General features: G+C 43.1%; 1 protein-coding gene and 1 non-coding gene across 6 annotated transcripts in view; one reads left to right on the top strand and one right to left on the bottom strand.

Moving 5' to 3' along the window:
• ARHGAP26 (Rho GTPase activating protein 26) overlaps positions 1 to 27,395 on the top strand; it is a 423,871-nt gene that overhangs the window by 342,598 nt on the left and 53,878 nt on the right. For all 5 annotated transcript variants that reach the window (XM_077768849.1, XM_077768850.1, XM_077768851.1 and 2 more), the window contains exon 20: positions 6,539 to 6,692. In XM_077768849.1, coding sequence (XP_077624975.1) covers positions 6,539 to 6,692 — 154 coding nt within the window. The remainder of the gene's footprint in view (positions 1 to 6,538; positions 6,693 to 27,395) is intronic.
• On the bottom strand, positions 19,270 to 19,375 carry LOC144235425 (U6 spliceosomal RNA). The gene has a single exon (XR_013336205.1). It is a non-coding gene; the product is annotated as a U6 spliceosomal RNA (small nuclear RNA).

The following is a 27,395-nucleotide window of genomic DNA, read 5'->3' on the forward strand; positions in this document are numbered from 1 at the left end:
CTCTGGCCATGCCTGTTTGTTTTGGCAGGTGACATGTTTATCCACGTGGATGCCTCCTGTCACACAGACTGTAAGGTGTGATGTGGCTCTTGGCTTAATTATACATGGTGATTGTGTGTGACTGAAAACCACATAGTTGATGTGGCCATTTAAAAAATGATGCCCTGGAAAGCCAAAAGGCATATCTCTGGCTTTATCACTAAATGAACAAAGCAAGTAACTCGACTTTGGCTATGATGTTACACTCTTTTGTTAAAAGTATGTATCGTATGTTTGTATGTATAGAAAAATGACTGGACATTTACACACCAAACTATGTATGGAATATTTGTATGCTTTTCTGTACTTTGGGAGTTGGAGAGGAATGCATCTTGATTACATATTGACTACTTTTTACATCAGTTAAAACAGACTACCTATTCACACATTCCTTTACTATCCCAAACCCATTTTTCAATGAGTCATGGTATAAAAATAAGTAAACATATCACTTTCTGTTTGCTAATGAGCGATAATATAAGCATTCTGTAGTAGATTCCCTCACTTATCAGGGAACCAGAGATTAAAGGAAGAACGTCGTCCCTCCAAAGCAAGTGCTCAGCTGGGAGGGAAAAAAAAAAAGGCTTGGTTGTACATAGTAGAGTATCTGTTTAACTCTGATCCTTCAACTCCCAGTTCAGCCATATGTAGACATTCGTTCCTACATTGTGGTCTTGGAAACAGTGTCGTTTCAGGGGTGGGCTTCCCCACTGTGCCTCCGTGCCTTTTTCCTATGAATCATTTCAATCCTGGGCCAGCTGCAATGATTCCCCCATTCTCTCGTGAAATCCAGTTTTACTGGCATTCTTTCCCTTTGCAGAGGAAAGGGTTATTATGAGCTCCATGAGTAGGAAATAAGTCATTCACTCCGCATAGGACCAAAATTGGTATTTTTGCCGAGGACAACCTGCCAAAAGTTGTAATGCCGCGTACCGTGTCCTATGGTCACAATAACACAGTGACCACATTTTTTACTTATCACTTCACTATTTAGTCCGTCATTGCCCAACCTGCTTTTTAGGACTGTTTTTTGAAACATTGCCCAAAATGTTCTTATGTGCCCAAACACATTGCTCAGACTGCCTTTTAAGATTATTTTTATCATAGGGACTGACACCGGGTCAGCATGAAATCATACCACCTCAGATTTTAGTGCGGCTTGGCACGCCACTGTTAGCAGGAACGAAAACTATGACGGAAAAAAATTGCTTCAAAAAGCCTGATTCTAAGCTTCTCATGTACTTAGGTGTTTCCCAGAGATGGTAAACTCAGAAATTGCTGTGCACTCATCATTTTTTATTGCAAAATTCATTAAGCTGCCATATTACTATCATCCTATCTTGTCAAGATGATACATTGCAGACTTCATTGCAAAACTTTAACAAGCAGGAGAAAGTACACCTCTCTTCCTACCACAGCAAGGGAAGGCCTCTGGGCATATTGCTTTTGTCTTAGTATTTTGTGTCTCAAGCCTGTGTCTTTGCAGAACTTCCGTCAGTCTGGTAACTCCCTTTCCTCCCTGTTTGATCGTGCAGACCGCGTGTTCCCCTCTTTGGGCTCTGTGAGATGTAAGGAGCTGTTCTTAAAGAACATTTCTCTTGCCTCCTTTGACAGCTAGGTCTCAGACATCATGGGAAGGTGATGTTAGCCCCTATTCAGACAGACGTCCGTGCGTGGTGGGAAACCTCCCCCAGAGTGACGTTGTAAGTCTGTGCTTCCTATTTGTCTTCCCACCCTGAGTATTCAGTGGGCCAGGGTGTCCAGGCTTGCCAAGACATGTGAATTCAGTTTGGTTCTGCATGTGTGTTCCTGGCCTTGTCTGCAGGTTCCATGATCAACAGAGCCCCTGCCTTTTGTGATTGCGGTGGGGGTGGGGAGGGAGTGTCATTAGAGTGAGCAGGAGTCACTTGGTAAATATGGAAAGGGAGGTTGCTTAGCTCCCAGATTTCCATGGCAACCTCCAGAACAAGTACAATATCACCAAAATTATTCTCTGGCTTTCTTTTTTTAGTTGCAGTGATTTGGTTGCATAGTCCTGTTTTTCCGCTCCTGATTTGTACAAAAAAACACAGACTCTGCCCACTATAACCATCACTTTGGTTTCAAGGACATCAGCAGTGTCTGTCTGAAGCACCTGAAAATTCAGTCACCCAGAACTGCCTCTTTGCTATGCTAGCAGAATATGCTTTGACGGCTTATTGCCACCTTATATTTATTATTTGCTGTGTTCCCATGCGTGGGCCAGGTGCTAGGAGCATGTGACTGATGCTGACCTCACAGGCCACTGTAATAGATGCTTAACGTGTCCTTTATGGTCATACATGCCCCTGTCCTCAGTAGTTTGCATTTATAAAGCCCCAAGACCACATCTCATTTATCACTCTTCCTAGAACATGTGTTCATAAAAACATCCAGCGCCTACCCACACATGTTTACAGTTGTTTGGGGACTTATTTTATCATTTCCTTGCTCCAAGCCCCTGTCTGTGACTGAAATGAAGTGAGATTCTTGTTGACAAACGTGTTTGAAGAAAGCAAACGTCCCCATGGACTTGAAGCAGTTGAGGCATACTCCTGAGTTGTGGGCATTCTTTTGCTTTTGGTCATTTAAATGGTTCTCTCTGATCCTGTTGATTTGACTCATAACTGTTGTTGTTTTCCTTTTTCAGTCTCCTAGCCTGTAATTTCCTTTTCTTCAGCAATCTAATTGTCATCAGTCCTTCTTAGACCTTCTGATGACGATGCCGGAACTGGCTTGAATCATCAGTGTCTCGAATGGGTCCAGCTCTGATATGTGAACAATTTGGTTAATTTAATTTTAAAAAACTGTGCTTTAGGCTGCCTGTTCTCATTATGTTTTTCTGTTAGGGCAAGTACTCATATGCCCACCTCACAAAGTTCCCCCTGCTTGGAGTGACATTATTGAATCATGTTCTCTTTATTTTTTAATTCATGCCAAATGCTTTCCAATTTGCCTTGGTATGGTTTGTTATATAACCACTAAAATATTTGATTGGCCGTTGATTTTACTCTCCACCTCTTCTCTGGCCTAACTCTCACTGTCCTGCTCATCCTTTGTGAAACACCTGTCAGTTTTTCAGCTCAGAAGTCTGCCTGTACCTCAAAGCTCTCAGTCTCTCTGTTTGAAGTCTCATGTCCAATACACCGTAGTGGTCTTACAGTCACAGAGTGCTAGGTTTCCGGATTTCTTTACCATGGGGTCCATTGAGGCATACTGGTAAAGAGTCTGACTTCTCATATGCATATTTGGCTCTCTTGCCCGCAACACTATGAAGTTTTAGGATTAAATTTATTGTGTGTTTCCTTGTTGAACAAAGGACTCCTTTCCTTGATGTTTTGCTTTTGTTGTCATTTTGTTATAGGTTATGCCATACATGTAAGGCCTGAGATACCTAAATGTAAGTCAAAATAGAGTGTCAAAAAGGATTTATTTTCTAAAAAAGAATTCTGATCTTCCCTGAATGAATTGCTGGAAATCCTTGATTTCACTTTGAGGGTAGCAACTCATTTAATTGTTTTGGCTTTCTAGTCCAGGCAGGGTCAGGCTCTCACTGTCCAGCCCTGTCTTCGTTCCTATGTGGGTTCATTTCAGACAGATGTCAGTTTCCCTATGTAGCAGTCTTCTTGCTTCCTTCATGGAGAAAGCCAAACATTTTACCCAAGTCCCATTTGTAGAATGAGATTCTTATATGAGTGTTAAGATACTGATAAAATGTTTTATAAAGCAAAGCATCATCTTTTTTAAAATAACTTACTGCCAAGTTAGCTAACATACAGTGTATATTGTGTGCTCTTGGTTTTGCAGGTAGATTCCCGTGATTCATCACTTACATCCTGGGTGTTACAAAGCATCTTTCTTTATCTAATATTTTTTCAGTTGTGATTTCAAAGTTTTATCTGACCAGTGTTTAATCGTAGGTTACTTACAGCCTACCAAGGAAGGTAGACATGCAAACAAATAAATAAGGGCAAGTGAACAAATTCTCTAATTCTCATCTGACTAAAATACCTGGGAATTAGCGTAGGGGTTCGTTGTCTGGCAGTGTGTTTGGTACTCAGTCAGTACTTAAAAAACATTAATTGAATAGATGAAAATTGAAGAAGATTCTATCTCAGATACTCTCTTTTTCGAATGGATAGTAAGAAGGAAAAAAAGTCCCAATAGTATTTTAGAAAAACTAATGTATTTTTAGCAAGGCGTTGTTTTTAATTTATAGAATCACAGCCCTCTATGGGCAACTAAATATTATCACAGTAGAGATATGAACTGTGGTTATACTCTTCTGCTTCCTGTGAATTCAGAGAATTACGTCATGCAAATTTGTCCTCAAACTGGAGTTAATAAAACTCTTCATCTCTCCTTCCCTGTGAAGCAGAAATTGACTGCGTTGAGCCCCAGAGAGGTGTCATCGCTATGCCCTTTTCTATATGTTAGTCTTGGGCTTCTCACAGTCTTTGAGAAATCTCTATAAGAGTATTTTGGGCAAAGGAAAGTTTCACTTAGCTGATTCATACTGACAAGTGGCATATCTTTTTTCTCAGTGATCCCCCATTTGTAATTTTAGAGTTGTTTTTCTTCCTGATAGCAAGTTCCCATTTAAAGGCCCTGGTAGTTTTCCTACATCTTGGCTCATTGTAACTCTTTCAGTTTCTCTTTCTTTGTTGTTGTTTTTGTTTGGAATTTAAACTCTTGAAATATGAATAGTTCTAAATCTCAGGAATCAAGTTAATAATCTCTCTTTTTTTTTTTTTTTTTCAAAATGTACTTCAGTTCAGAAATGTCCCAGTAGCCTCATGGGATTTTTGACTCTTCTATAGGGTTTTGTGGTTTTTGATTCTTCTGTAGGTTTTTGTGAGGGCTTTTTTAAGTTTATGTATTCATTTTGACACAGAGAGAGTATGAGCAGGAGAGAGGCAGAGGGAGAGCATCCCAAGCAGGCTCCATCCTCTTAGCACAGAGCCCAATGTGCGACTTGATCTCGCAAACCATGAGATCATGACCTGAGCCGAAATCAGGAGTCAGTTACTTAACCGTCTGAGCCACCGAGGCAACCCTCTTCTATAGGGTTTTAAACATGGCATTGAGAGTTTGCTAAGATACTAGGGACTTTGGGTATGTGTGCGTGTGTGTGTGTTTGTTTATTAAATGTGAAAATTACTCTAATATCTCATAAGCATAATATATTTTTATGCACGTGACTAGTGCAGATGGAAAAATATTTTTTATCACATCATTCCCTTGATTGCCTAAAGAGACCTGAGTTCCAATGTCAACCTCTAAATTACCATGTCACTTAGTCTAGTCTGTCTTCTTAGGGATATGGTATACCTCTGGATCATTTCAAAGGTCCAGTGTGCATTAACCCAGATACTATTTCTTGATAAGTGAATTGATTGCCTGCAACATCAGCTGATTTCATTATGGTGTATCTGTATTAAGTGTGGGACAAGAATGACCTTCTAAGTCTCTAATATTTTACTACAGCAGTGGGCCCATACCGTTTAGCTAAATCATCCCCCAAATGTTTTCTTCATCACACGGTTCCAAGTTTTTAAGGATGAGAAGAAAAAGTTATTTTCTTTGAACATTGCTCTGAAGTTTACAAAATGCATTCTTGCATATGATCCCACTTGATCCTCAAGAACTTCTCAAGCTGTGCAAAGCATCTGTCACTCTCCCTATTTGATAGATGCATTAACCAAGAAACAGAGTGAAAATTGCCTGATGCCGCCCAACCAGTCAGGTGTGGAGTCTTGAAGAGAACTCCGGTTCCTTCTCTACCAGCTTAGTAATAGTCTCTAAGCCCTAATATGACTGAGTGCACTGTGTACTTGGTGTTTTTATATGCAGACCACTCTGTAGTCCTTATAGATCTGTTAATCAGAGAACTAACTTAAAGCTAGACATCAAATACATGGGGCTGGGAGCAACTCAGAAAGGTTTGTCTTGGTTGTGGTCAGGAATTTAGACTGCAGAGTCATAAAGAAGTTGATGGCCAAGGAGTAGATACTTTATAGTGAGGCACTGTAGAATTGGAGACAGGACACGGCCCCAGCAATTAAGTCCATATTGGGGGCAAGAGTTTGAGAATAAAAGGTGAATGGCACAAAAACCAAGGGGGTCTGTTTGAATGCAAGGGGCTGTGAGGACTGCTCTGTGTTTTGCCCATCTACCAGTCAAAAGAAGATGCACAACTTCTGGTACAGTGGTAGGGCCACAGGGAAAATGGCTGGTCCGTATTGTCAGGCTGGGGGAGGAGGGGGGGGGGGATTTGCTCCCAAGTTGCAAGTTACCTGTTCTCTTCTTTGCTTTCCTCTTCCTTTTCTACCTGTGATTCTTACCCTTTCCTGTGTCTTTTTCTTACCTTTGTTGAGATCTCAATCCATTCCCATTGTTGGTAAGTTTCTGTATGTACATAGAAACAAACTGTTCCTATGAAATAATAGTAATATGGGGCTGTGGCCTTGTTTTTCCGCAGAGGAACAAAGAAACAGCATCATCAACTCCAGTCTGGAATCTGTTGTCTCATCAAATGCCAACAGCATCCTTAATTCCAGCAGCAGCTTACAGCCCAACATGAACTCCAGTGACCTGGACCTCGATACGCTCAAACCCACCCGGCCCAACTCACTGTAAGTATGGTGTCTGGCTGCCTGCCATGCAGTAGGCCCTTGCTGAGCCCTTCCACCCAGAATTGGCTCTCTGGCCCCATCTGACTTTGAGCATTGTCCCATGAACATGATTTTAACCTTCTTCCTAAATGTGGAGCTTGGCTCGTTTGTTGTGGACTTTTTAAGCATCATCATCTCAGAGGGGAATCGTTATTCTTGACATACTGCTTCTTGGCCTTGGTGATCTTTGATTTACCATCCTGCTGAGATGGCTTTGGTGATGGCTGCTGACTGTGCTGGCTGCTGGGCATGGAAAGCGATTCCTTTGAGTTTTACAAAGCATCCAGGAACTGTAGTAACTCAGCAGAAACAAGTCTGCTTCACCCATTTATGTTGTCTTGATTTCCCTTCTCCCTGATGATGTGGAGTATGTCCTTTGCTACCTCTGTGTCTCCTTCTAGAAAAAGAGCCCTCCACCCCCAGTGGCCCTTGGAGTCTCCAGACCCTCAGACCATAGCATGACTGTGATCACATACCAGAGACTAGAAAAGAGAGGAATGTTTGTTACGGGTGGTAAGCACCCAAAGCTGGGAATAGGCCATTTGGGGGCTGCTTGTCCATTCCTCCCCAGGAAAGCAGATCTATGGTGCGAGGGCCAGAAAGTTCTCCCTTGCGGTTTCCTCCCACATTGCTTAGCATGCTTCTTCAGACCAACGCATAAATCTTGTCAACTGGAGCCTTTGCAGAAAGTATGTGAGGCCATGACCAGAGCAGCTAGACTGTCAGGCTGCAGTTGTATAAGACTCGGGAAAAACAGAGCTGACCTTGCCTTTCTCTAGTGAAAATAGACATTCAGCCACAGATTGCCTTCAGGGCAACTGTTGCACTTGGTGAGGCACTGGGACGTCGGAACCTTCTCCTCCCCCTCTCTGTGCCTTGGTTGCAGGGTCACACCCTGCCATTCTATTGTCTTTAAGATATTCACAGTTTACAGATTGGCAAAATGGGTGCAACATTTTTTGCCTAAGAGGCTCAGGAATATTAAGGCATGAGGGGCAGGGGAAAGGACTCTAAAATGGAGTTAAGGGGTACATACATTGCAGATGAAACAGTAGCATAAGATGAAATCATATACTGGGAATATATGATCTGTTTTCAGTGGTTGGCAGCTTTAAATCCCACCTTGATGTTCAGGAAATTGAATTACTTACCTGTTACCTGGTGGGTAATATATTTACTCGCCAAGAAGTATACCATTGCCTCAAGAGCTCGCAGTAATTTAACTCATGCAGTTTACGGGCAGCGAGTCTCTTCTGCTTCTCCACACTTGCCTATGGGCACTCCATCTCTTGCTGTCTGGCCTTGTCAAGCACTCCTATATCTGCTTTCCTAGACTTGAAGGAGATTATGGTTTCTCTTCTCTTCTCTTCTCTTCTCTTCTCTTCTCTTCTCTTCTCTTCTCTTCTCTTCTCTTCTTTCTCTTTCTCTCCCTCCCTCCCTCCCTCTCTCTCTCTCTCTCTCTCTCTCTCTCCCCCCCCTCCCCATTTTGTCTAAACCTCTGTACCTGTCAGTTCTTGATGTTATTTGTTGCTCAGTATGAGCAAGGTTGAATTTCTAGGCCAGGTTGCTTACTGTCCCCTGATTTTAGCTGGCAATACCAATTAGTGGTCTTTAATCTTCGTTTTTAGTATCCGGGAGCTGGAAGCCCCTTGAGTCACCACTGAGTACAGTATGTCTAAAGGGACGACTTTGGCAGCTAAGGGATAAATGGGACAGTGGAGCAGGAAACTTTGTATTCTTCAGTTGTCTAGTTCAGTGACTGGGGGTCACTCTGCCTGCTTCACACCATCCGTGGGGACCGTTCCCGGCCTGCTGCAGAATTTGGGGGCTTTCCCAGGGAAGGAAGGGTGATGCCAGGAATAGCTGGACTTTGTTTGACTTTCAAGGAAAGTTGGATGTAGGAGTGTGGATGTTTCTGACACAACTGCTATCCTTCTAGGCTTCTAGTGAATACCTTACTGATACCAGTAGGTCTTGAGCTCAAGGCAATTCCTGAAGTGGAAGCAATGTTGATACGGGCACCGACACCAGAGTTTACCACGGCCCTGAATGAGGGCCGCATGAAAGGCCCTGTAAGCTCTACATCAAGTTCACCGACCATTTCTGAAATCTGAGGCAGTGAGATGCCATTTTCAAGTCTGTGCCTCCCTCGTTTTTTCTTTCTGTGATTTGCTTGGGTGGATGGACCATGGAGAGGAACGAGGTGATCCTGGCAACAGAAGCCACAGTAGTTTCCCTGAGAAGGCTAATCCTTAGAAGTCTGTCAGCAGGGTATGTCTGGATAACGGGGCTTAGTCGCAACCAATGGAGACGCCTGAGGAATGAAAGCATCCATTTTCTCCATCATTGCCCCCTTTAAAGTGCACAGAGATCCTTGAATGGGAACATTTAATGATGCAGATGAAAACACAAAACAAAGGGGGTGGGGGATTACCATTAGTTTGAATATTAATTAGGCATAAAGTGGGGAACCCGTCACCAGAAACTGTCTGTTCTCCTTTTTATTTCGTTCATTTGCTTTTCATTGTTTTCATAATGACTGGAACGGTCATTATGACCATGTAATAGTCATAATGAAAGGAACATGCTTTGTGACTCAGCAGCCTTTGGTACTTTAGGGAGCACATTTTGCTGTCTCACTGGTAAATCTTTCCTAATTCTCCAAGGAGACCAGGGCCCTCTTGTTTGTGTGGGCATAAAGCTAAATCAGGCATCAAAATTAGAGATGCACCATTCAAGCCATGCCAGGGCAAGGCCGCGGTGTTTACATCCTTAGCAGGTCCTCAGCCAGACCTCCTAAAGGGTAACCATCTCTCCTGAAGATCAGAGGACATGTGGTAAGTCAGGACCAAAGTCCAGCTGGTCTAAAATTGGCAGCAACTATTACTGACCTACTGTGTGGCCAGAACTATGCTAAGCTACCAGGGGTAAATGAGAAAAAGGATTCCTGGCCTCCCCAAGAATTTAGTCAGGCTCAGGAGGAAGGACAGTGGTATATGGCAGTGCTAAATAGGATTTCTAGCTCTTAAGTGCTTTTCAAGTTCACCAACTTTTTCTTTCACATTTATTTATTTTTGAGAGACAGGGAAAGACAGAGTACGAGCAGGGGAGGGGCAGAGAAAAAGGGAGACACAGAATTCAAAGTAAGCTCTAGGCTCTGACAATTAGGCACAGAGCCTGATGCCACAGAGCTTGAACCCATGAACCGTATGATCATGACCTGAGCCAAAGTTAGACGCTTAACTGACTGAGCTACCCAGGTGCCCCCAGAGTTCACCAGCTTTTAACTGATTATGTTGAGTACATGTGCCAGTGAGAATACTGGAGAAGGTGGCTAGGTGAAATGTGAGGTTGGCATTAGCTAAGATTACATAGATCAAAATGGATGTATGAAGACATTGCAGATAAGGGGGATGGGAGAGGCAAAGATGATCCATGATGGATAAAAGCAGCCTACAGACATGTGTATTGGTAGAAAGGGAGCTTCCTTTCTCCCCTACCACTGCCACCAAACAACAAAGCAAAAACAAAAACAACACCTACTAAGCCAACATTTATTTATTTGTTTATTATTTTTTAAATTTATTTTGTTTACTTAAGCAATCTCTATACCCGCCATGGGCTTGAACTCATGACCCTGAGATCAAACCAACATTTCATGCTGAAACAACTAGACATCCACATGCAAGGTAGCTAGATAGATAGGGATACAGACTTGATATCTTTCAAAATATTAACTCAAAATGGATCATAGACCGAAATGTAAAATGCAAAACTGTGAAATTTCTAGAAGATGGCATAAGAGAACATCTAGATGACCTTGGGTTCGGCAATGACTAGGTTCGTGATCCATGAAAGAAAAAATTAGTAAATTGGACTTGATTTAGGTTAAAAACCTATGTCCTACGAAAGATACTATAAAGAGAAAGAAAAGCCAAGCCCAGGATAGGAGAAAATATGTGCAAAACAATATCTGATAGAGGATCGGTGTCCAAAATATATGAAGAACCCTAAAAGTTCAATAATAAATAAACAGCCCAGTTAAAAGCTGGGCAAAAGATCTGGACAGGCACCTCACTGAGGAAGACAGGTAGATACAAATAAGCATATGAAAAGACACTCAACATCTTAGGTCATTAGGGAATAGCAAATTAAAACGGTGAGATCTCTCTGAATATCCATTAGAATGCCTAAAATCTAAAACAGTGACAGCACCAAACGCTATAAGGATGTGGAGCAACAGGAACTCTCATGCATTGCTAGTGGGAATGCAAAAGGAGACACCCCCTTTGAAAGACAATTTGTCAGTTTCTTAGAAAGCTAAACATAGATTTCTCATCCAGCACAGTCCAGCAATCACACTCTTCAGTGTTGACTCAAATGAGTTGAAAACAAGTTCACACAAAAACCTGCCCATGAGTATTTATAGCAGCTTCATTGATAATTGCCAAAGCTTTGAAACAACCAGGATGTTCTTGAGTAGGTGAATGGATAAACCAACTATGGTCCATCCGGACAATGGAATATAATTCGGTGATAAAAAGAAGTGAGCTATGAAGTCAAGAAAGAAGCCACTCTGAAAATACTACAAAATGGTATGACACCAAATATCTGACATTGTGAAAAAGACAAACCCGTAGAGTCAGTAAAGAGATGAGTGGGCAGGAAGGAGGAGTAGGTAGAACGCCGGGCATTTTTAGTGACGCCATTGTCTATGGCACTGTAACCGTAGGTATCAGACAATATGCATCTGTCAAAACCCATAAAACCAGTGGCTCACAGAGTGAACCCTAATATCAGCCATGGACTGGAGTTACTAATAATGTATCAGATTGGTTTTTCAGTTGCAACAAATGTACCTCACAAATGAGAGATGTTAATTATGGGGGAATTCAGGCAGTGGGGTTACATGGAAACTTTGAGTTATTTTGAGCAATTTTTCTGGAAATGGAAAATTGCTGTAAAAAATTAAGCCTACTAATACATTTTTTAAAATCTGGATTTCCAACTTCTTTTGAAAAGTTAGAGGATTTTGTCACACTAAATCCATGTGTTGCTTGGTAACAGAGGACGCTGGTCACAAGGGCTATCTTCTCACACCTGGCCTGCTTCGCTCTGTCTTACCTTCTGGCTCTATCCCTGTGATAGGTTAAATATGGCCAAAGAATCTTTGCAACCCCCATTTAGAGGTGGACTCCCTGGATCTAGGCTGGTCCTCATCCTCTGCCTTGATTTGGCCAATAAAATGTAGTAGATATGGTATCGTGTGTGACATCGAAGCCCGGGCCACAGGGCCTTGCAGCTTCCCATCCCATCTTCTTGGAATCTGGTGCCATGTAAAATGTCAAGTCTAGCCTCCTTGATCATGAAAGACCATTGGAGAGAGAAGCCCAGCCATCCCAACCAAGTCCAAGTCCAGGCCACCAGTCCGTTGAATGCAGTCAGATGAGCGACTCCAGGAGGGACAAACAGAAAAGCTGCTCATTCAACCCACAGATTCATGAGAAATAAGGCATCGTGTTTTTTTAATCCACTGAGTTAGGGCCAGTTTACTCAGCAATAGTTAAATGACACAGGGCCTGTGCATCAGTGACCTCAGAGTCCTCCAACTGCCTTGGGAGAGGGCTTGATTGCCTGGACGAGGTGGAAAGGCAGGAAGCGTTCTCACTGTAGAGAGTGGCAGCATGGAGACTAGCCTGTCAATTTTCAGAATCTTCTTTGAAGGAAAATGATTCACAAATGAGATTCTAAGAAGTTAAAAGACAAAACAAAAGCCATAGCTAATGACTGAAGCAGTCAGAAAGATAGCTCAAACACTGGCATGGAAAGCTGGAAACCCAGGGTTTTACTGCTGGCACCAACATAGACTGGCTGGTGCCAGTCCTCAGCCCCGGCCATGCCCATCCCCCCGCTCCTTGTGCCAGAAGAAGCAGGGCCGACCTGTCTCTGAGAAAGGAGGTTGTTCAAACAGCACTTACAAAGGACTGACAAAATAAAAGTCACTCTCTACTCTCACAGTGACCAGTGGAGTTGGCCTTATGCCACCGCCTTTCTGGAAGATAGTGATTTTTAAGGAGGAAGTAAACAAACTCTAAGAAAGAAGTCAGGGGACACCCCACTAGGGACATACAAATCTTGAGTGATTCCCTCAAGTTGAAAACTGCTAGGTGAATGCTTTCTTCAGACCGCTGTGGAAGGGATGGAGGGCGTGTTAAGATGGAAAACAGGCTGGGAGGACAGAGGATGATTCTAGCCATGGGAGGAAGCCACCCTTGGAGTTGTCCCTGCCAGAGCGGTCCCCACCCCTAAAAAATAACTCACTGCCCAGTAGCCTCATAAATAAAATGAATTTTTCTTGCCATTACTGCTTCACACACACACACACACACACACACACACACACACACACACACACAATTTCCAAGTTATTTCTGGTGACCTAAAAGATGTGTGCATGCCAAATGCCTTCAAATTGTGCCAGAGTCAACCGTCCTGTACCTCTTAGTGGCCACTGAGAGGCGAGAGAACAGCCTCTGGAATTCAGAAGATAAACAGGGCTTGCGTCCAGGCTGTGTTGTTTCTCTGAAGCAGTGCTGCTCCTTCTGACTTTGATTCAGTTGCTCTCAGACGAAATCTGAGGAACACTTGCGAGATAGCTGAAAAATTTAACTTCTCTTTTACTTAATTCAGCCACCATTCACTCACCACATGCTGTTTGAGCACCTCCTGTGGGCTGGGCGTTATTCTGAGTGCTGAAGATGCAGTGATATACCCAGGGTGGGGCGGAGCGGGGGTGGGGGGGGTCTCTTCTCCATGGTCCTGTCTTAGAGCAGATACAGGAGGTACAGCAGTGTCTGTAGAGCAAATGCTGGAAAGTTCTGTGGACAGAACTAAGGTAGAATAGAGGAAGTGCTGATTTGGAGGGAAAGGAGGCAATTCCTTTAGTGCTTTCCACCTCATTTTTCCCATCTATAAAACAGGAATTGTACCTCCTCAAAAAGGTGTGGGGAAGATTAAATGAGATCATCTTTTATCACCTATGTTTAGCCCTGTGAATAACAGTTAAGTTTGTTTGGAGGGCCTCCTGCCCTCCTCCCTATTTCCTTTCTCTCCCTGTGTCCCTCCACCTCAGTGTGTCTTTTTCGTCTGTGGACAGATGTCCCAGGTGGTTCTCCTCGCCTTCCCGCACCGGCTTCCTACCTGACTTCGGAGAATATGATACTAGAGCTGTCATTCCAGTCATTGAGTTATCAGTGAAAAGGAGGAACTTCTCTAGGGGCAGGCCTTGCCCCTCTTGAAACCCAGACCACCTCGGGGCACAGGCATGCCTATTGCTGAACCATTTGGAAACATCCAACTTCCATGGGGTTGAGCTGTATGCATAGCTGGTATTTTTTTGAGACCTAATGGATCACAGAATGAATAATACGCATTGAACGGTGATAATAAATGGTATATTTTTAAAGAAATTTTTTCATCTAAGTGCAATTTTATGCCAGAAAAGTTACACCCAAACAGGCAGCTATGATTTTACTACAATGATCTTGATTTGTCATTCTTTGGAATGCAGAGATTCGGAGAGGAAGTTTTCCTCGGTGTCTGAATCACTTTTCTGTGGAGGAGGATCTCTCCTCTGAGACTGAGGATTCTGATTCTCACCCACCTCCAAGCAGTAAAGGTCTCTTCAGATTGTTTTGCCTAAAAACTCGGTGGCATTCTCCACCTTGGGAAATATTGTGAACACAACATCATTTGTCACAAGGGATCAGTTGCTTTTTTGTGTTCTTTCTCACAACCTCTATGGTGGTTCCAGTCAAGCCCGTTCACGGCTGTTTCTTAGAGCTGCTCAAGACCATCCCACTCACGCCTCGGTCTGCTGGGTCCGCCATGGCCACGGCTCCTCCAAGAAACCAGGCCATGTTCCCCGGGCCTTTTTAGAGACTGTTGCTGATGTGACCCGTATTCTTGTTTTCTGAGTGGCTTCCTGTCAGCTTTTCCCATTCCCTAGCCAAGATCTCCTTCACCAGTTTGGAGCCCAGCTGGCCTCCCTTGGTTGAGGGTGGAGATTTCTGCCTGATGACCCCTCTGATTTTTATTGGATAAATGTGTTTGGATATTAGCAGTTCTTTTTTCTTTTCTTTTTTTTTTCTTTTCACATAAAAATTGTTCAAGGCAGCCCTCACACTTCATGACCCAGCAGGATTTCTTTCCCAAGCACCAAGGCTGTCGGTGCCACTTGGATCTCTCCAGCCTGTCAGCAGAGGGGGTATGGGAGGAGGCAGGGATGGGACACTGTTCAAGGGCTTAGCCACATCCCTGTTTTCCGGCATAGTGGAAATGGCAAGTGGAAAAATGTTTTCCTTCACACACATCGTTGTTTTCTTTCCCCCTGGACGAGCTGACACCATAAAGGTCCTGTATTTTTTTTTTTTTTTCTGTCAACGAATTAATCTTGCTAAATAATCTCAAACAATTACCAAAATTTGTTGTGACACAGAATAGATGATAACTAAAGCCTTGGGGTTTAATTAAACATATAAATTAGGTGAATTTAATCTGAATTTAGCTGCCCTCAAATGCCTCATGGCACTAGATTTTATAGGTAAGTAGGTGTTAGGCATTTGTAAATCTCACATTTTTTTTTGATCACATCTTTAGGGAAGGAAATAGACTTAATATTTTGCATGTGGCTTTTAGCACTGTGAAGCCTAGAAGGGGACTTTGAAGGAACTTCAGATTGCCATTTTTATCACGTAGAATTAAATTTAAAATTGTTTCTCTCCCTACATATATACTTTGGGGAAATCTTATTAGAAGATTCAGGTCCTAAATCGGGTAAATTAAAATCATATTAAAGTGCTCCTTTTTAAACCTTTTTAGTCAGTCTGGAAAGCAGATGCTTACTTAGCTAGGAACACATTTCTAGTTGGAAACAGCCTTAGGATCTTACTTTTAACCCTTCTCTGCATTGAGTATCTAGAAAACCATGCAGGATCTAGTGTAGGCTTCCTTTGCTCTTAGCTACATAGGTTTTCCAGGGCAGGGTCTTAGCCCACTGTGGAGTTCAGTGTGGTCCTCGGACCAGTGTCCCGGGCACGACCTGGGAGCCTGTTAGATACACACACTCTCAGGCCCTACCTCAGACTCACTGGGCCAGCCGCTCTGGAGGAGCAGCCCAGAGCTCTGTGTTCCATCAAGCCCTGCAGGTGATTCAGATACATTGTGAAGTCTGAGAACCATAGGCATCGAACGCACTGGACAAATGGACATCCACAAGAATAAACACAGGATTGACCTCCTTGTCAAGCCTGCATGACCAAGCCTGTATCATTACTAGCACTCTGGTTGTCCCTGCAGTGATGACAGCAGAGGGGCTCAAGAACACGCTGCCCCTGGCTTTTGAGATTAGTCATAACTTGTGAGGTTTAGGACTGATGAGTTTGCTTCTCAGAGGAACCCAGCTGGCTCACCAGGACTGTACTTTCCAAAGCCCCAGGGAAGCCAGCCTGTGGCTTTGCAAATGCATGCTTTTTGGTCACAAATGAAGAAAGGGCAGGTGCGTCAATTAAGCCAACAGATATTTTTATTGAGCATCTGCTGTATGTGTCACATGAGAAGATGAAGACCTTTGCATCAAGTGAAAAACCTCCTGGACAGTGGTAGATGACCATCAACATGTATAGGAGATTTGAGACTTCTAAATCGGCCTTGCCCAAACTGGTGCAGGAGGAGGGGGGACAGGTGGGGAAGAGCAAGAGCTGAGTTCGATACAGTTCAGCAGATTCTGGTCTCGAGGACTTTGGAGCCATTAATGTGTCCATTGTAAATCTCCCAAAGGGCATGTGTTATGCCACATTTCCTAAATGTATTTGACCTTAGAACATGCTCTTGACAGCACATCTCTTCAGCCTCTTAAAACCCTATTCTACAGCTGAAGAAGTGCTTTTCTATGTGAACACTCTGCTTTTGAGGGGGAAAATGTATTTTTCATAATGGATGGGATTATTAAAGTAGCAGTCCTTCAGGACAACAGATGTAGTTTATATATACATTTATGGTTACAAATAGCTGTCTGAAGGCTGACCTGAGCTATGTCATGTACGAAAAGCTTTCAGATCTGGTTTAAGGAAAACCCACGTGGCCTGGGAGTGAAGCTTTGGCTCTGCTGTTTCCTAACTGTCAACTTGGGCAGTTCCTTTCCCTCTCGGAGCTAAACCTCTTCTGTGAAATGGGAATAATAACAATAATAAAAAGAATCATAGTATAATAAGACCTGGCTTCAAGGTTGTCGTGAGGGTCAGATGAATTAATGCCTGCATAATGAAGTGGCTAACAAAAATCGGTTTCCTTTTACACTAAGCAAAAATTGGTTTGCTCTTAGTCTGTTGCTCTACTATGAACAAATCCCGACTGTTGATCTCTTTTGGTGGTAGCAGTAGACACTCAGTGCTGATTTTTGTTTGTTTGATCCTGGTGTGACAAAGAGAACCCATGTTAAAAATACTGAGGTAATTTTAAAATAGGACACCTAAAACTAAGTTAACTAGAGTAACAAAATACACTGCAATCAGTAGAAACACTCCTCTTTCAAGACTGCTTTCATGCTGTTTGCACAAAGTCAGCAGGCTCAGGTGTTTACTCTCTACAAAGTCTTGTCAAGGCATATATGTACGCCATCACTTCTCTGTTGGGTGGAGTCAGTTGGAATGATATTAATTAGAGGAGAACCTATTTGCAATCCTGAGTTTTCGCTGGGGGATAGTTCAGCCCAGGAATTCCTTTCCAGCCTGTGACTCTGTATAAATCTGAGTGTCACTGTGACAAAAAGAAAAAGCTTCTAAAAGCGTTCTGAAATTCTGCTTCTTAGTCATTCACTGCATTTGCTCTGTTGGGTTCTTTTGGTGCCTATTAGCTTCTTTCTCAAAGAAGCAGTGGAGTTCTCTCCAAGACATTTCTTCAGTGTTCCCTTCAATAGTCCTCGCAAGGGGCGCCTGGATGGCTTAGTCGGTTGAGCATCCCACTTCGGCTCAGGTCAAGATCTCACAACCCATGGATTCGAGCCCTGCGTTAGGCTCTGTGCTGACTGCTTGGAGCCTGGAACCTGCTGCGGATTCTGTAGCTCCTCCTCTCTCTGCTCCTCCCCCATTCATGCTCTGTCTCTGTCTCTCAAAAATAAATAAAAGGTAAAAAAAAAAAAATACTCCTTAGAAATTGAACAGGTGATGGGGCTGTCCCTAGGTTGTTGTCAAAAACATGTAGTAAAGGAATAGAATAGTTGCCGTATGAACCACCCCATTACCTCTTCTTGCCTTCTGTGAAGAAGTTTTGTCTTCAGAGGGAGCTGAGATGATATTGTCCATCAAGAAAGAAATGTGAAGATGTCTGTCCAAGGATAATGTATTAGAATCCTAAGAAGAAGCATCACCATGAAAACAGCATAATTCAGGGAGGGTTTATTTATAAAGGAATGGCAGCAGGAAAATCACAGGGGATCATACAGTAAACCGGAGCTAGTCGCACCCTACCAGTTACCATCCTTATGCTGGAGGGACTCGAGTTTGTATTCGACCAGACCTGGAAGCAGAGAGATGTCTGTAAGAGCCAGTATCTTGAAAGGAATCTTGATCAAGGGGCTCAGCCAGGCACCAACAACCTCTCAGAGACATAAGGGAATAAATACCTCGCCTTTCTCCTGCTAATCTCTTGCCAGAGATACTACCCCACCCCACCCCCCGCCTTTGTGACCCCAATAGGAAGCCAGAGGGTGCAGCATGTGATCCATGCTAGTCAACTGCTAGGGGAAAAGTGGGCAGGAAGGACAGTGGGTGTTCTCTAGTGCCAATGCAGATCGTAACGCCATTTATAAAAGCGAAAAGTAAGACCTGAAGGGATACCCATTGGTCAAAGACTGCCAAAACAAATACTGGAGTAGACTGCTACCCGGTATGGCAGAGGAATGAGTATGAGATTTAGTATTACCCGGGGAACCTGAAGTAGAAAATGCCAATACTCCTTTCCCAGAGCCTCGGAGTTCATTGGCCTGGGGTGATACCCGAGTTTTGGTATCTTTCTTAAGCTTCCTAGGTGATTTTAATATCCACCTAGATTTGAAAACCATTGGTGTGCATGATATAACCTACTCATATATAAGACTCCAGTGATACAGGTTGTGTACATGGTCATAATGATTCTGGAAAGATACAGTGGAGCGAATGTATGTGGCCTTCTCTCACAGAGGCACATGGGACAGTGGCCTTTGGTGTAAGAGACACTGATGTTTCCTTTCAACACTACCCTTTTGTAGTGTTAGACTTTTTTTTTAACGTGTGTATGCCTTGATTGTTCCATTTTGAAAACTCAGAAGTATATTTTCTCAGTTTTAAAATCCCCATTTTATTTTTTTCTTAAAGTTGTGGGGTATACCTTTGTGAGAAGGATTTTTTTTTAATACATGTGCTTTAATTTCCCAGTTTTGTTGAACAATAATTGGCACACATCACTGTATAAGTTTAAGGCATAGGCATGATGGTCTGAGTTTTAAAATACGGAGTGCTTTACAATCTGCATGTCGTTTTTGCCCAGAGGCATGCTAATCTTCTCTATATCGTTCCAATGTTTAGTACGTGTGCTGCTAAAGCGAACACAGGGATTTTTTGAAACTTTTAAAATTTGTTACATCCTCAGTAACAAAGGATATGAATAAGACACTGTTTGAAGAATAAGACCTGTACCGAGAAGGTGTTGCTTTTGGTGAGTTTCAATGAAATCAAGGCTTGTTGATTTATTATTTTAGTGGCCCAATGACTCTTGTCCAGGTGGGTCTATCTAGGGCTCCAGGTCAGGTTAGAAATGGCAACTCTTCGGACAGCACAGGACATTTGTCTCAAGGAGTTAGGTAAAGTAGATCCAGTTAGATCCCTGCATCTGGCCTGGTTTCAGATTTCTTACTAATTTGAGATGCCCTAACTTAGGGAACCAGAAAGTCATTTTCTACATTTACTCATGAACTCCTCCACCATCTCCTAAACCAACACTGAAATTTAAGTAGTTCAATTTTCTGGTGCTATATATAGTTCTTTAACCTGATCTTCATCTGTCATCCTCCATCTGCTCTCTCCCCCAATTTCCTTTAAAAGCCCCATTTTAAAGCAGAATATATAATCGAAAAACCTTAACTCTTGACCTTTCTGGAGGTACACTAGAATTATTCACTAATAATTAGCAGTTGCCCAGGTAACCTCAGACACACTGGTGAAATCACCTATGTTCATCACTACCCCCTGCCTTCTAGCCACTAAGATCACCTGCCTCGGGCTAATGAAAAAGGGAACAATTATTTTTATCATCCTTTTTTAGCTTCAGTTGTAGGAGTAGGAGAAGTGATTCTGTTTGTGATTACACGCGCTCCAAAGAGGTGTTTTTTTGGTTGTTCTAGTGACTGAAAACAGTGACATAGAGAAATTATCTTGGGTTTTGAGCAAGTTGGCAGGTTCTACTCAGTTTTTGTTCACCACCATACTCCCAACCTTAGAAGACATAGGCAGGTGCAGCTCACAGATCAGAATCTAAGAGTCATGACACTTAGGGATGTGATGGGAGAGTGACCTTGGCAAGGCTGTTGGCATGCCGTCAGCCATCACTGACAAGGATGATGAAAGCCCGCTAACTTCAGCCCTTGGACTTGAAAAATTCTGCTTGAAAGTTGGAAAACCCAAAGCTGAAGCACAAGAGAGATTTCTTACGCAGAGCAAACGTGTTGACTTCAGTTCTGTCTCTGAGGAAGCCTGTATCCTCCCTTAACTTCCATACACTGTGCATTACAGTACAGACTTCATGATAGGAGTGCCACGGAACACTGCGCCTCCTCTGGGGGAGAAGCAGCCCCCACCCCCTCACACATCCTCTTTCCCATTCTCCTCTTGATCCTTTGTGTGAAAGTGGAATTAGAGGAAATATGTCCTTAGTCATCCCATGGCAGTACTTACAATGTACAATTGTCACAGTGAAAATACACTGGCAGGAGATCAAGAATCGAGAAGTGGAGTCATGGGAATCCTAGACACACTAATCCAGTAGAGACAAGATCCACATGTTAGCAACCAACATGGCCAGCATAATCATCCCAGACAGTAGTTAGACCTAGCTCTGTCCCGAGTGAAGTCTTCAGTTGAATAATTAGGAGTGGAAGAACACCCACCAACTGCTCTTCCTCGACCCTCTAACTTTTTTTAAATCTCAGTTGGGGTATAGACTTACCTTTATCTTACATGTTCCTTTAGAATATGGCACCTCCAGTTGAACGTTGGCTGCTGTAGCTTCCTGCACCCTAGAGCCCTCACAGACATCAGCCAAAATCAGCCAGGTCTGACAGTCCCTTTCCAGTCACTTAGCAAACATATACCAAATACCTACTCTTTCAGACCATGTTCCAGGCACTAGGAAAGAGACGAGCAAATACTCTCCCTTCAGATCTCTTACAGGAAAGATGGTAGAAATCGGCTCTACATACATAGGGCAAGCATTGCTGCCAAAACGAGACAGATTTTAAGTAGTAAGTGAGTGGCTTGGTCATTCACTTAAAAATATTTATGGTTGGATGAATTGTCTTAGCAGTTTATGTTGTGTAGGCAGGGTTTCCAATAATCTCTCTACTTTATCTTCTAGATCTCCTTTGAAGTGTGTAATTTCCTTGTCTGCTTCAGTCCAGTTTACCGAAAGTGGGGGAGGAGTGGTAGTTTTATGGCCCAGCTTTTTTTATTCTGTTAGCCAAGAGACTGCCTATGGCTAAAAATGCTGATTGTCATTGGGCTGAGAAAAAATAGGGTGCAGTGTCCCAAATGTTCGTTTGTATGCCTTTCACAGAAGTCTCTGGATGTACATTTAAGATGCCATTGGGACACCTGGGTGGCTTAGTCGGTTAAGCATCTGACTCCAGCTCAGGTTATGATCTTGAGGTTCTTGAGTTTGAGCCCCACGTCAGACTCTGTGCTGACAGCTCAGAGCTTGGAGCCTAATTTGGATTCTGTGTCTCCCTCTCTTTATGCTCTTCCTCCACTCGTGTTCTGTCTCTTTTTCTCAAAGATAAACATTTAAAAAATTAATTTAAAAATGTAAAAAGATGGCATAACAGAGAGAAAAAAATATTTAAAGAAACAAGAAGTTGGAATTTGATCATTTGGTTGTGCTGTGAAGCCTCCGCACCCCCTACCTGAATTTCTCATTAGGACTCTTGGACTTTTTCACCTCTCAGACAGCTAGCAGTTTACTAGTACTTGTGACAAAAATCTAACCATTTCTTGTATAAAGCCCTACACCGACTATCTTGTTCAAATGAAATTTAGTTCGTAACTGGAAGGATTGTTTTCTGTACTTACATGGAAAAGGAACGTTCTTGGGAATTAGTAGTTCCTTGAAAAATAAGTGAAGAAGTTTTGCTTCCTAGTTGTCCTGCACCAGCCAGGCCCCTTTTTCTGTTTCTTTATCCAGAAGGAAATTCTAAATTCCCTCTTCTTCACAAAGCAGTTATTAAGTTCTGCCTTTAATTTCAGCATGAGTCAATTAGGTCAAATGCCCCGAGGCAAGCACTCTGGTTCATCATTACAAAGGAAGAAACTTTTCTTGCTGTATTTTTCTTTGCACACGTGGCTGATTTTTCCAGGCTTTTCTTCTGCTTCCCGAAAGGTCACCTTCTGGTGTTAATTCTTTTCGAGGTACACCTCACTAACCAATTCCAGTGGCATTTCAAAGGAAGACTTAACAGAACCTGAGTTGAGTTGATATCTTAGATACCACTTGATGAGAACTGTGCTGTCGGGAGCTCTGTTAGCCCTAATATGAATACCCCTGTCAAAACTCTGCCGGCTTTGTGCCTTATTCCTCACTTCTGGTGTGCCTCATGCAGGGAGGTCACCATATATCCTGCCAAATTAGGCACACCTTGGGAAGAATGAGATCTCTGTGTACAAAATGTTCATTGGAAACCTAAGACGCTCATCAAGAATATGAGTATGTCATCAGTACATTGGTCCCCCAGAACGGGAAAGCAATGTGATGGCAGGCAGAACCCTCTGTGCACTGCCATTGCCTTAAGCTTTGCTTTTACTCAAGATTCATCATGAAATACAAGAATTTGTTGTAAAAAAGAAAAAGGAGACACTCTGTCTGCTCAGACCCCCTGACCTGAGTTTTGCTACCTATAAAGATATCCCCCCCTTCTTTTTTTCTGGAGAGAATATGACTCTTTAAATACTCCTTCTGTGTGCATCACCGTGGGTCTGCCTTGGCTGCGTGTGGTAGCTGTGAGACCGCAGTGTGTGCCTCTGCAAAGCTGAGGATACAGTCGGGACTCCTAAGGGCCATGCTTTGGTTTTGTGGAGCGGGGTGCACAGGTTGAGATTTTTGGAGGCTGGGTAGAAAAGGAGGAGGAGAAATGATGGAGTTGTCAGTTGGGGGAAGAACTGTGGGGGAACAGAACTCCCTAAAAGAAAACCTGAGGCGCCTGGGTCAGTTAAGCATCTGACTCTTGGATTTCAACTCAGGTCATGATCTCGTGGCTTCCTGAGTTCGAGCTCCACATCGGCTCTACATGGCTGCTTGGGATTCTCTCTCTCTCCCTCTCTCTCTGCCTCCTCCACTCATGCTATCTCTGTCTCTTAAATAAATAAGCTTTTAAAAATAAATAAATAAAAGGAAATCTTTCGGAGTTTCTCAGAGGTGGTAAGAGATACGAATCCTCTTCCAAAGTCCTCTCACGAGTCTTCCGTAAAAATGAAGGTTGCATTATTCAGCCTGTCACAGTGTTCCGTAAGGCTGGGGCAGACTTACTTGAGTTCGTAGCCCAGCTGCACTGCTTACTAGCTGTGTTGCCATGAAGAAGTTGCTTATTGCCTCATCTCTTTAAGAGGAATAATAATAGTATCTACCTCGTAGGGTTGTCGTGAGGATTAAATGGAGTACTTTACATACTTCCACGGCTTCTAGGTAGCAAAAGCCCATTAAAAGTCACCTGCCGTAACTACAGTGAGAGTTGTTATTTTAACAATACCTGAGGACATGAAACGTCTGTGGAGGGAGTACTGAGGTGCTTCCCAATGGGCACAGGGTGAGAAGGCCACCAGGACTCCCTCATATCCAATTCTGGAGTGACACAAACAACCTCCCCTGCCTCGTGTGGACCAATCCCAGAGACGCGCCCAGCACTGTGCACTGAAGTACTCTGAAGAGCCAGGAGAGCCCACACCTTCCTCTGGGCACTGTAGAGGATCACGGGAGTATGGGGCAGAAGCACGGGCCAGAAATTCACTAAGGTGAAAGAGCTGGAGCTACAGGGAGGTAGAGCCACTTGGAAGAAAGCCAGGACCAAAATGAAGCTAAGCGGCTGTCTTTGCGCCTCATCACCACCCTCCAGCTGTTTGGTGTGTTGGCTGTCTCGACGTCAAGCTGCATGTTTTTCCCACAATGGTTCTGAGTCCCTAGCATTGGAGTTCCATGATCCCTTAGAGCCCCAGTACTGTTCTCCACTGGACTTTATTTTCTGCTTCTACCTAATTGTCTGTCTCCCAGCCCTGTTTCCTGATGGTGAAAATCTGAGGGACTGAGCTCAGCTTTGCTCTGGGCGCTGTCATTGGCTGGAGGGCGACTATGGGCCAGAGGCCCTGAGGCAAGGGCTTCTACAGTTTAATCGTCTGTGGCCAGAGGGACTGGGTCACAGAACCTTTGAGCAGGAACTGAGCAGGGTGCAGCTTCTAAGGTTGCCACCTTTAAGGTGTACCTTATTCTGCACCCAGTTATAACACACGGGGCTCCCAGATTTCCCATTACCCAATATTTTGAAATGTAACTCTTAACCTGTTCATTTACAGGTGAACTTAAGGGGGAAAAGACGTAGAGGCTATAATTATACAGAGGACTGGATAAAAAGCAAGCCATGTTTCATACCAACAGCCCCTTGGGTTGACATGTATATGACAATACAGACGGTAGTTGATGTTTATATTCCTCTTGTCTCAGTAAATTCTATTTGATATATTCTGGTTTTGAAGGTAGGGGGAAAAAACATGCTGTATCTTAGATTTCAGTTGGTTGTAATAAAAACATGGGTCCAAAATTATGAAATGTGTTTGTAGAGTGAATAGATGGAGAACCTTGTTCACTGATGTAAGTTTTGTGCCATAGTTCTGGTAGTAGTGTGCAGAGATGAGGGGAGCACATGACCACGCCTAGTCAACCATAGCATTTTCATAGGGATTTTGTCTTATCCTGGAGGTGGGTTATGCCTCTGTCTTGTCCTTCAGATTGATGAACAGCTGTGTTGCCCACGACAAACACAAAGACCAGTTGGACTATTTACAATTATGCAAAGATAGAGCAATACTAGAGAGGTGGCTTCCTGGACCCCTTTTCCTTTTTCTGGTTCAAGGTGTTCCAGGCTTCTGCAACCCAAGTATTCCTCAAGTCATTCAGTGAATTACTGAGCATCCTCAGTATGTAAGCACATCCCATTAAAGATGACGTAGGTTGACATTGTGCTCTTAAGAATTATAGGTAAAAGAAATAGAAAATGTATTCCTATATTATTAATATATAACCTATAAACTATAGAACAACATGGAAGGGTTTAGAGGCTACAGGATAAAGTGCTGCTGAAATTTCCCAACCAGAAAGATGACTTTAAGCTAGGATGGTCAAGGGAAGCTTCGTGATCAAATTGGCACTTGGACTGGGTCTTGAAAGGTGGGTTTGGTTTAGACCATAGGTACCAGGACACTGTTTTATGGGCACGGGGAACAGTACAGAAAGACCCAGAGGCCAGGACATACAGGGCATGTGCAAAGAGCAACCCATAATTGACTTTGTCTGAACATATGCTTTTCATCTATAATATTACAATTGTTTTGTTTCTTATGTCAATATGATTTTTACTTCTTTAGGCGCTGAAGCAGGGAAAGCCTGTTAATGTTGTCTTCTCATTCCAGGATCCCGTGCTCGCTAGATCCCAGTAGAACATCTTCAATCGATTTATCTTGTGTAATTGACTTGCCTGAGACGTTCCCTACTTTCATCACAGTTTCGCTTCACAGTAAATAGATCTCACCATCTGGAACTCTTCTCTATTTATTTTTTTTAGCACAGATTCTCTTCCACAAGGGCCTGTTTTCATTTCTAAGTGTCACACAAGGACCTACAACATTCTACTTCATCCTCTTCGCTTTGAGTTTTATGTTGTAAAAAGCCAGAAAAACAGGTCTGAAAATAAGCTGTATTCTTCTTGTCTGTTATAATGCAATACTAAACCCATCAAACACATTCTGACGCCTCCAGCTTTAGGTAGGAGCTGTTTACCTCGGAGTCAGGCTGTACCTCTAAGAGACTGACTCTGGGCTCAGGGAGGGCAGAATAGCTCAGAGACGATTGTGACAGGCCAGATTCATAGTGGGCTTAATAAGGAGAGAGTATAAATAGTGATCACATAGCCTTACAGAAAATTCCTGCTTATTTTTATTCCTTAGACAGAGTTGCTATGTTTAGCCTTTAGTTACTGTGCTAAACCTGCTACAGTGAGCCTAGTGTTTATTTTCATTTGGACTGATAACATCCATTCTCTTTCTCAAATTTTAGGGGAAGTAAAGAAACTGCATCCCAGCATTTCAGCTATAGCTAACACACTGTCACAAAACACTGGCACTGTTGAATTCACTGTCCTGGCCTTTATTTTGGAGTATTGGCGTTTCTCTAAATCCAGGGCCTTTCTAGACACTAACAAGAGCTAGCTCTTCTTGTTCTTCTCACGTTTCTGGAAGCTGAGCGCTAGTGTAAACTTCCCTAACATGACATTTTTCAAATGGATAGGTAGTCATTATATTCAAGACCCTGTGTGTCACCTTGAACAAATTACCAATTAAGATTCTTGGTTATAAGTAATAGAAAACTCAACCAAGCTAACTGAGGCTAACATGGAATTTTTGGTTCATGTGTTGCCTTGAGAAACAGGGGAACTTTTAGCTTCAGGCACGGCTATATCCAGGGGCTCATATGTTGTCATCAGGCCCCAACTCTTGGCATCTCTCAGCTCAGTTTCCTCTCTGTTCCTTCTCTTTATGTGAGCTCTTTCTTTCTGAGTGCATGATGATGGCCACCAGGTGGACTTAGTTCCTTAATCTTTTAAGTCCAGGAGAAAAGAAAAAAATCTCTCTTCTCCAAAAGTTTGAACAGTAGCCTGGGCTTAACCCCCCTTGGTCCAAACTGAATCACCTCCCCATTCTTTAACCAGTTTCTTTGGCCAGGAGTATGTGATACACTGTTGGGCTAGGCCTGAATCGTCTGTTCCCCTAGGCTGAGGAGGGAAGATTGACATGCAGCATCCTTGGACTCTTGATCCTTTAGAAGCCGGGGTGTGGGTGGGGGCTCCCAGAGAGAGACAGCCTCAGACCACAGACGTCTACTCCAGTGGGCCTTTCTTACATGGACTTAGTGAAGAAGTTGGTAGCTTTACACCCAGGAGGGAAATCTCTACTGATTTTTATTATTGCTTCCATGAGCATGTTCTCTGAAAATGTTCCTTTTTTGAGTCCAAATGGTTGTTAACAGAATTTATTTTTTCCCCCAGCTCACTGACTGGCTCCTCGGAGAATAACGTATAGTTTGTAAAAACAAAGAAAGCCCTAT

The sequence above is a fragment of the Crocuta crocuta genome, unplaced genomic scaffold (assembly GCF_008692635.1).
Source record: "Crocuta crocuta isolate KB4526 unplaced genomic scaffold, BGI_CrCroc_1.0 scaffold64, whole genome shotgun sequence".
Taxonomy (NCBI): domain Eukaryota; kingdom Metazoa; phylum Chordata; class Mammalia; order Carnivora; family Hyaenidae; genus Crocuta; species Crocuta crocuta.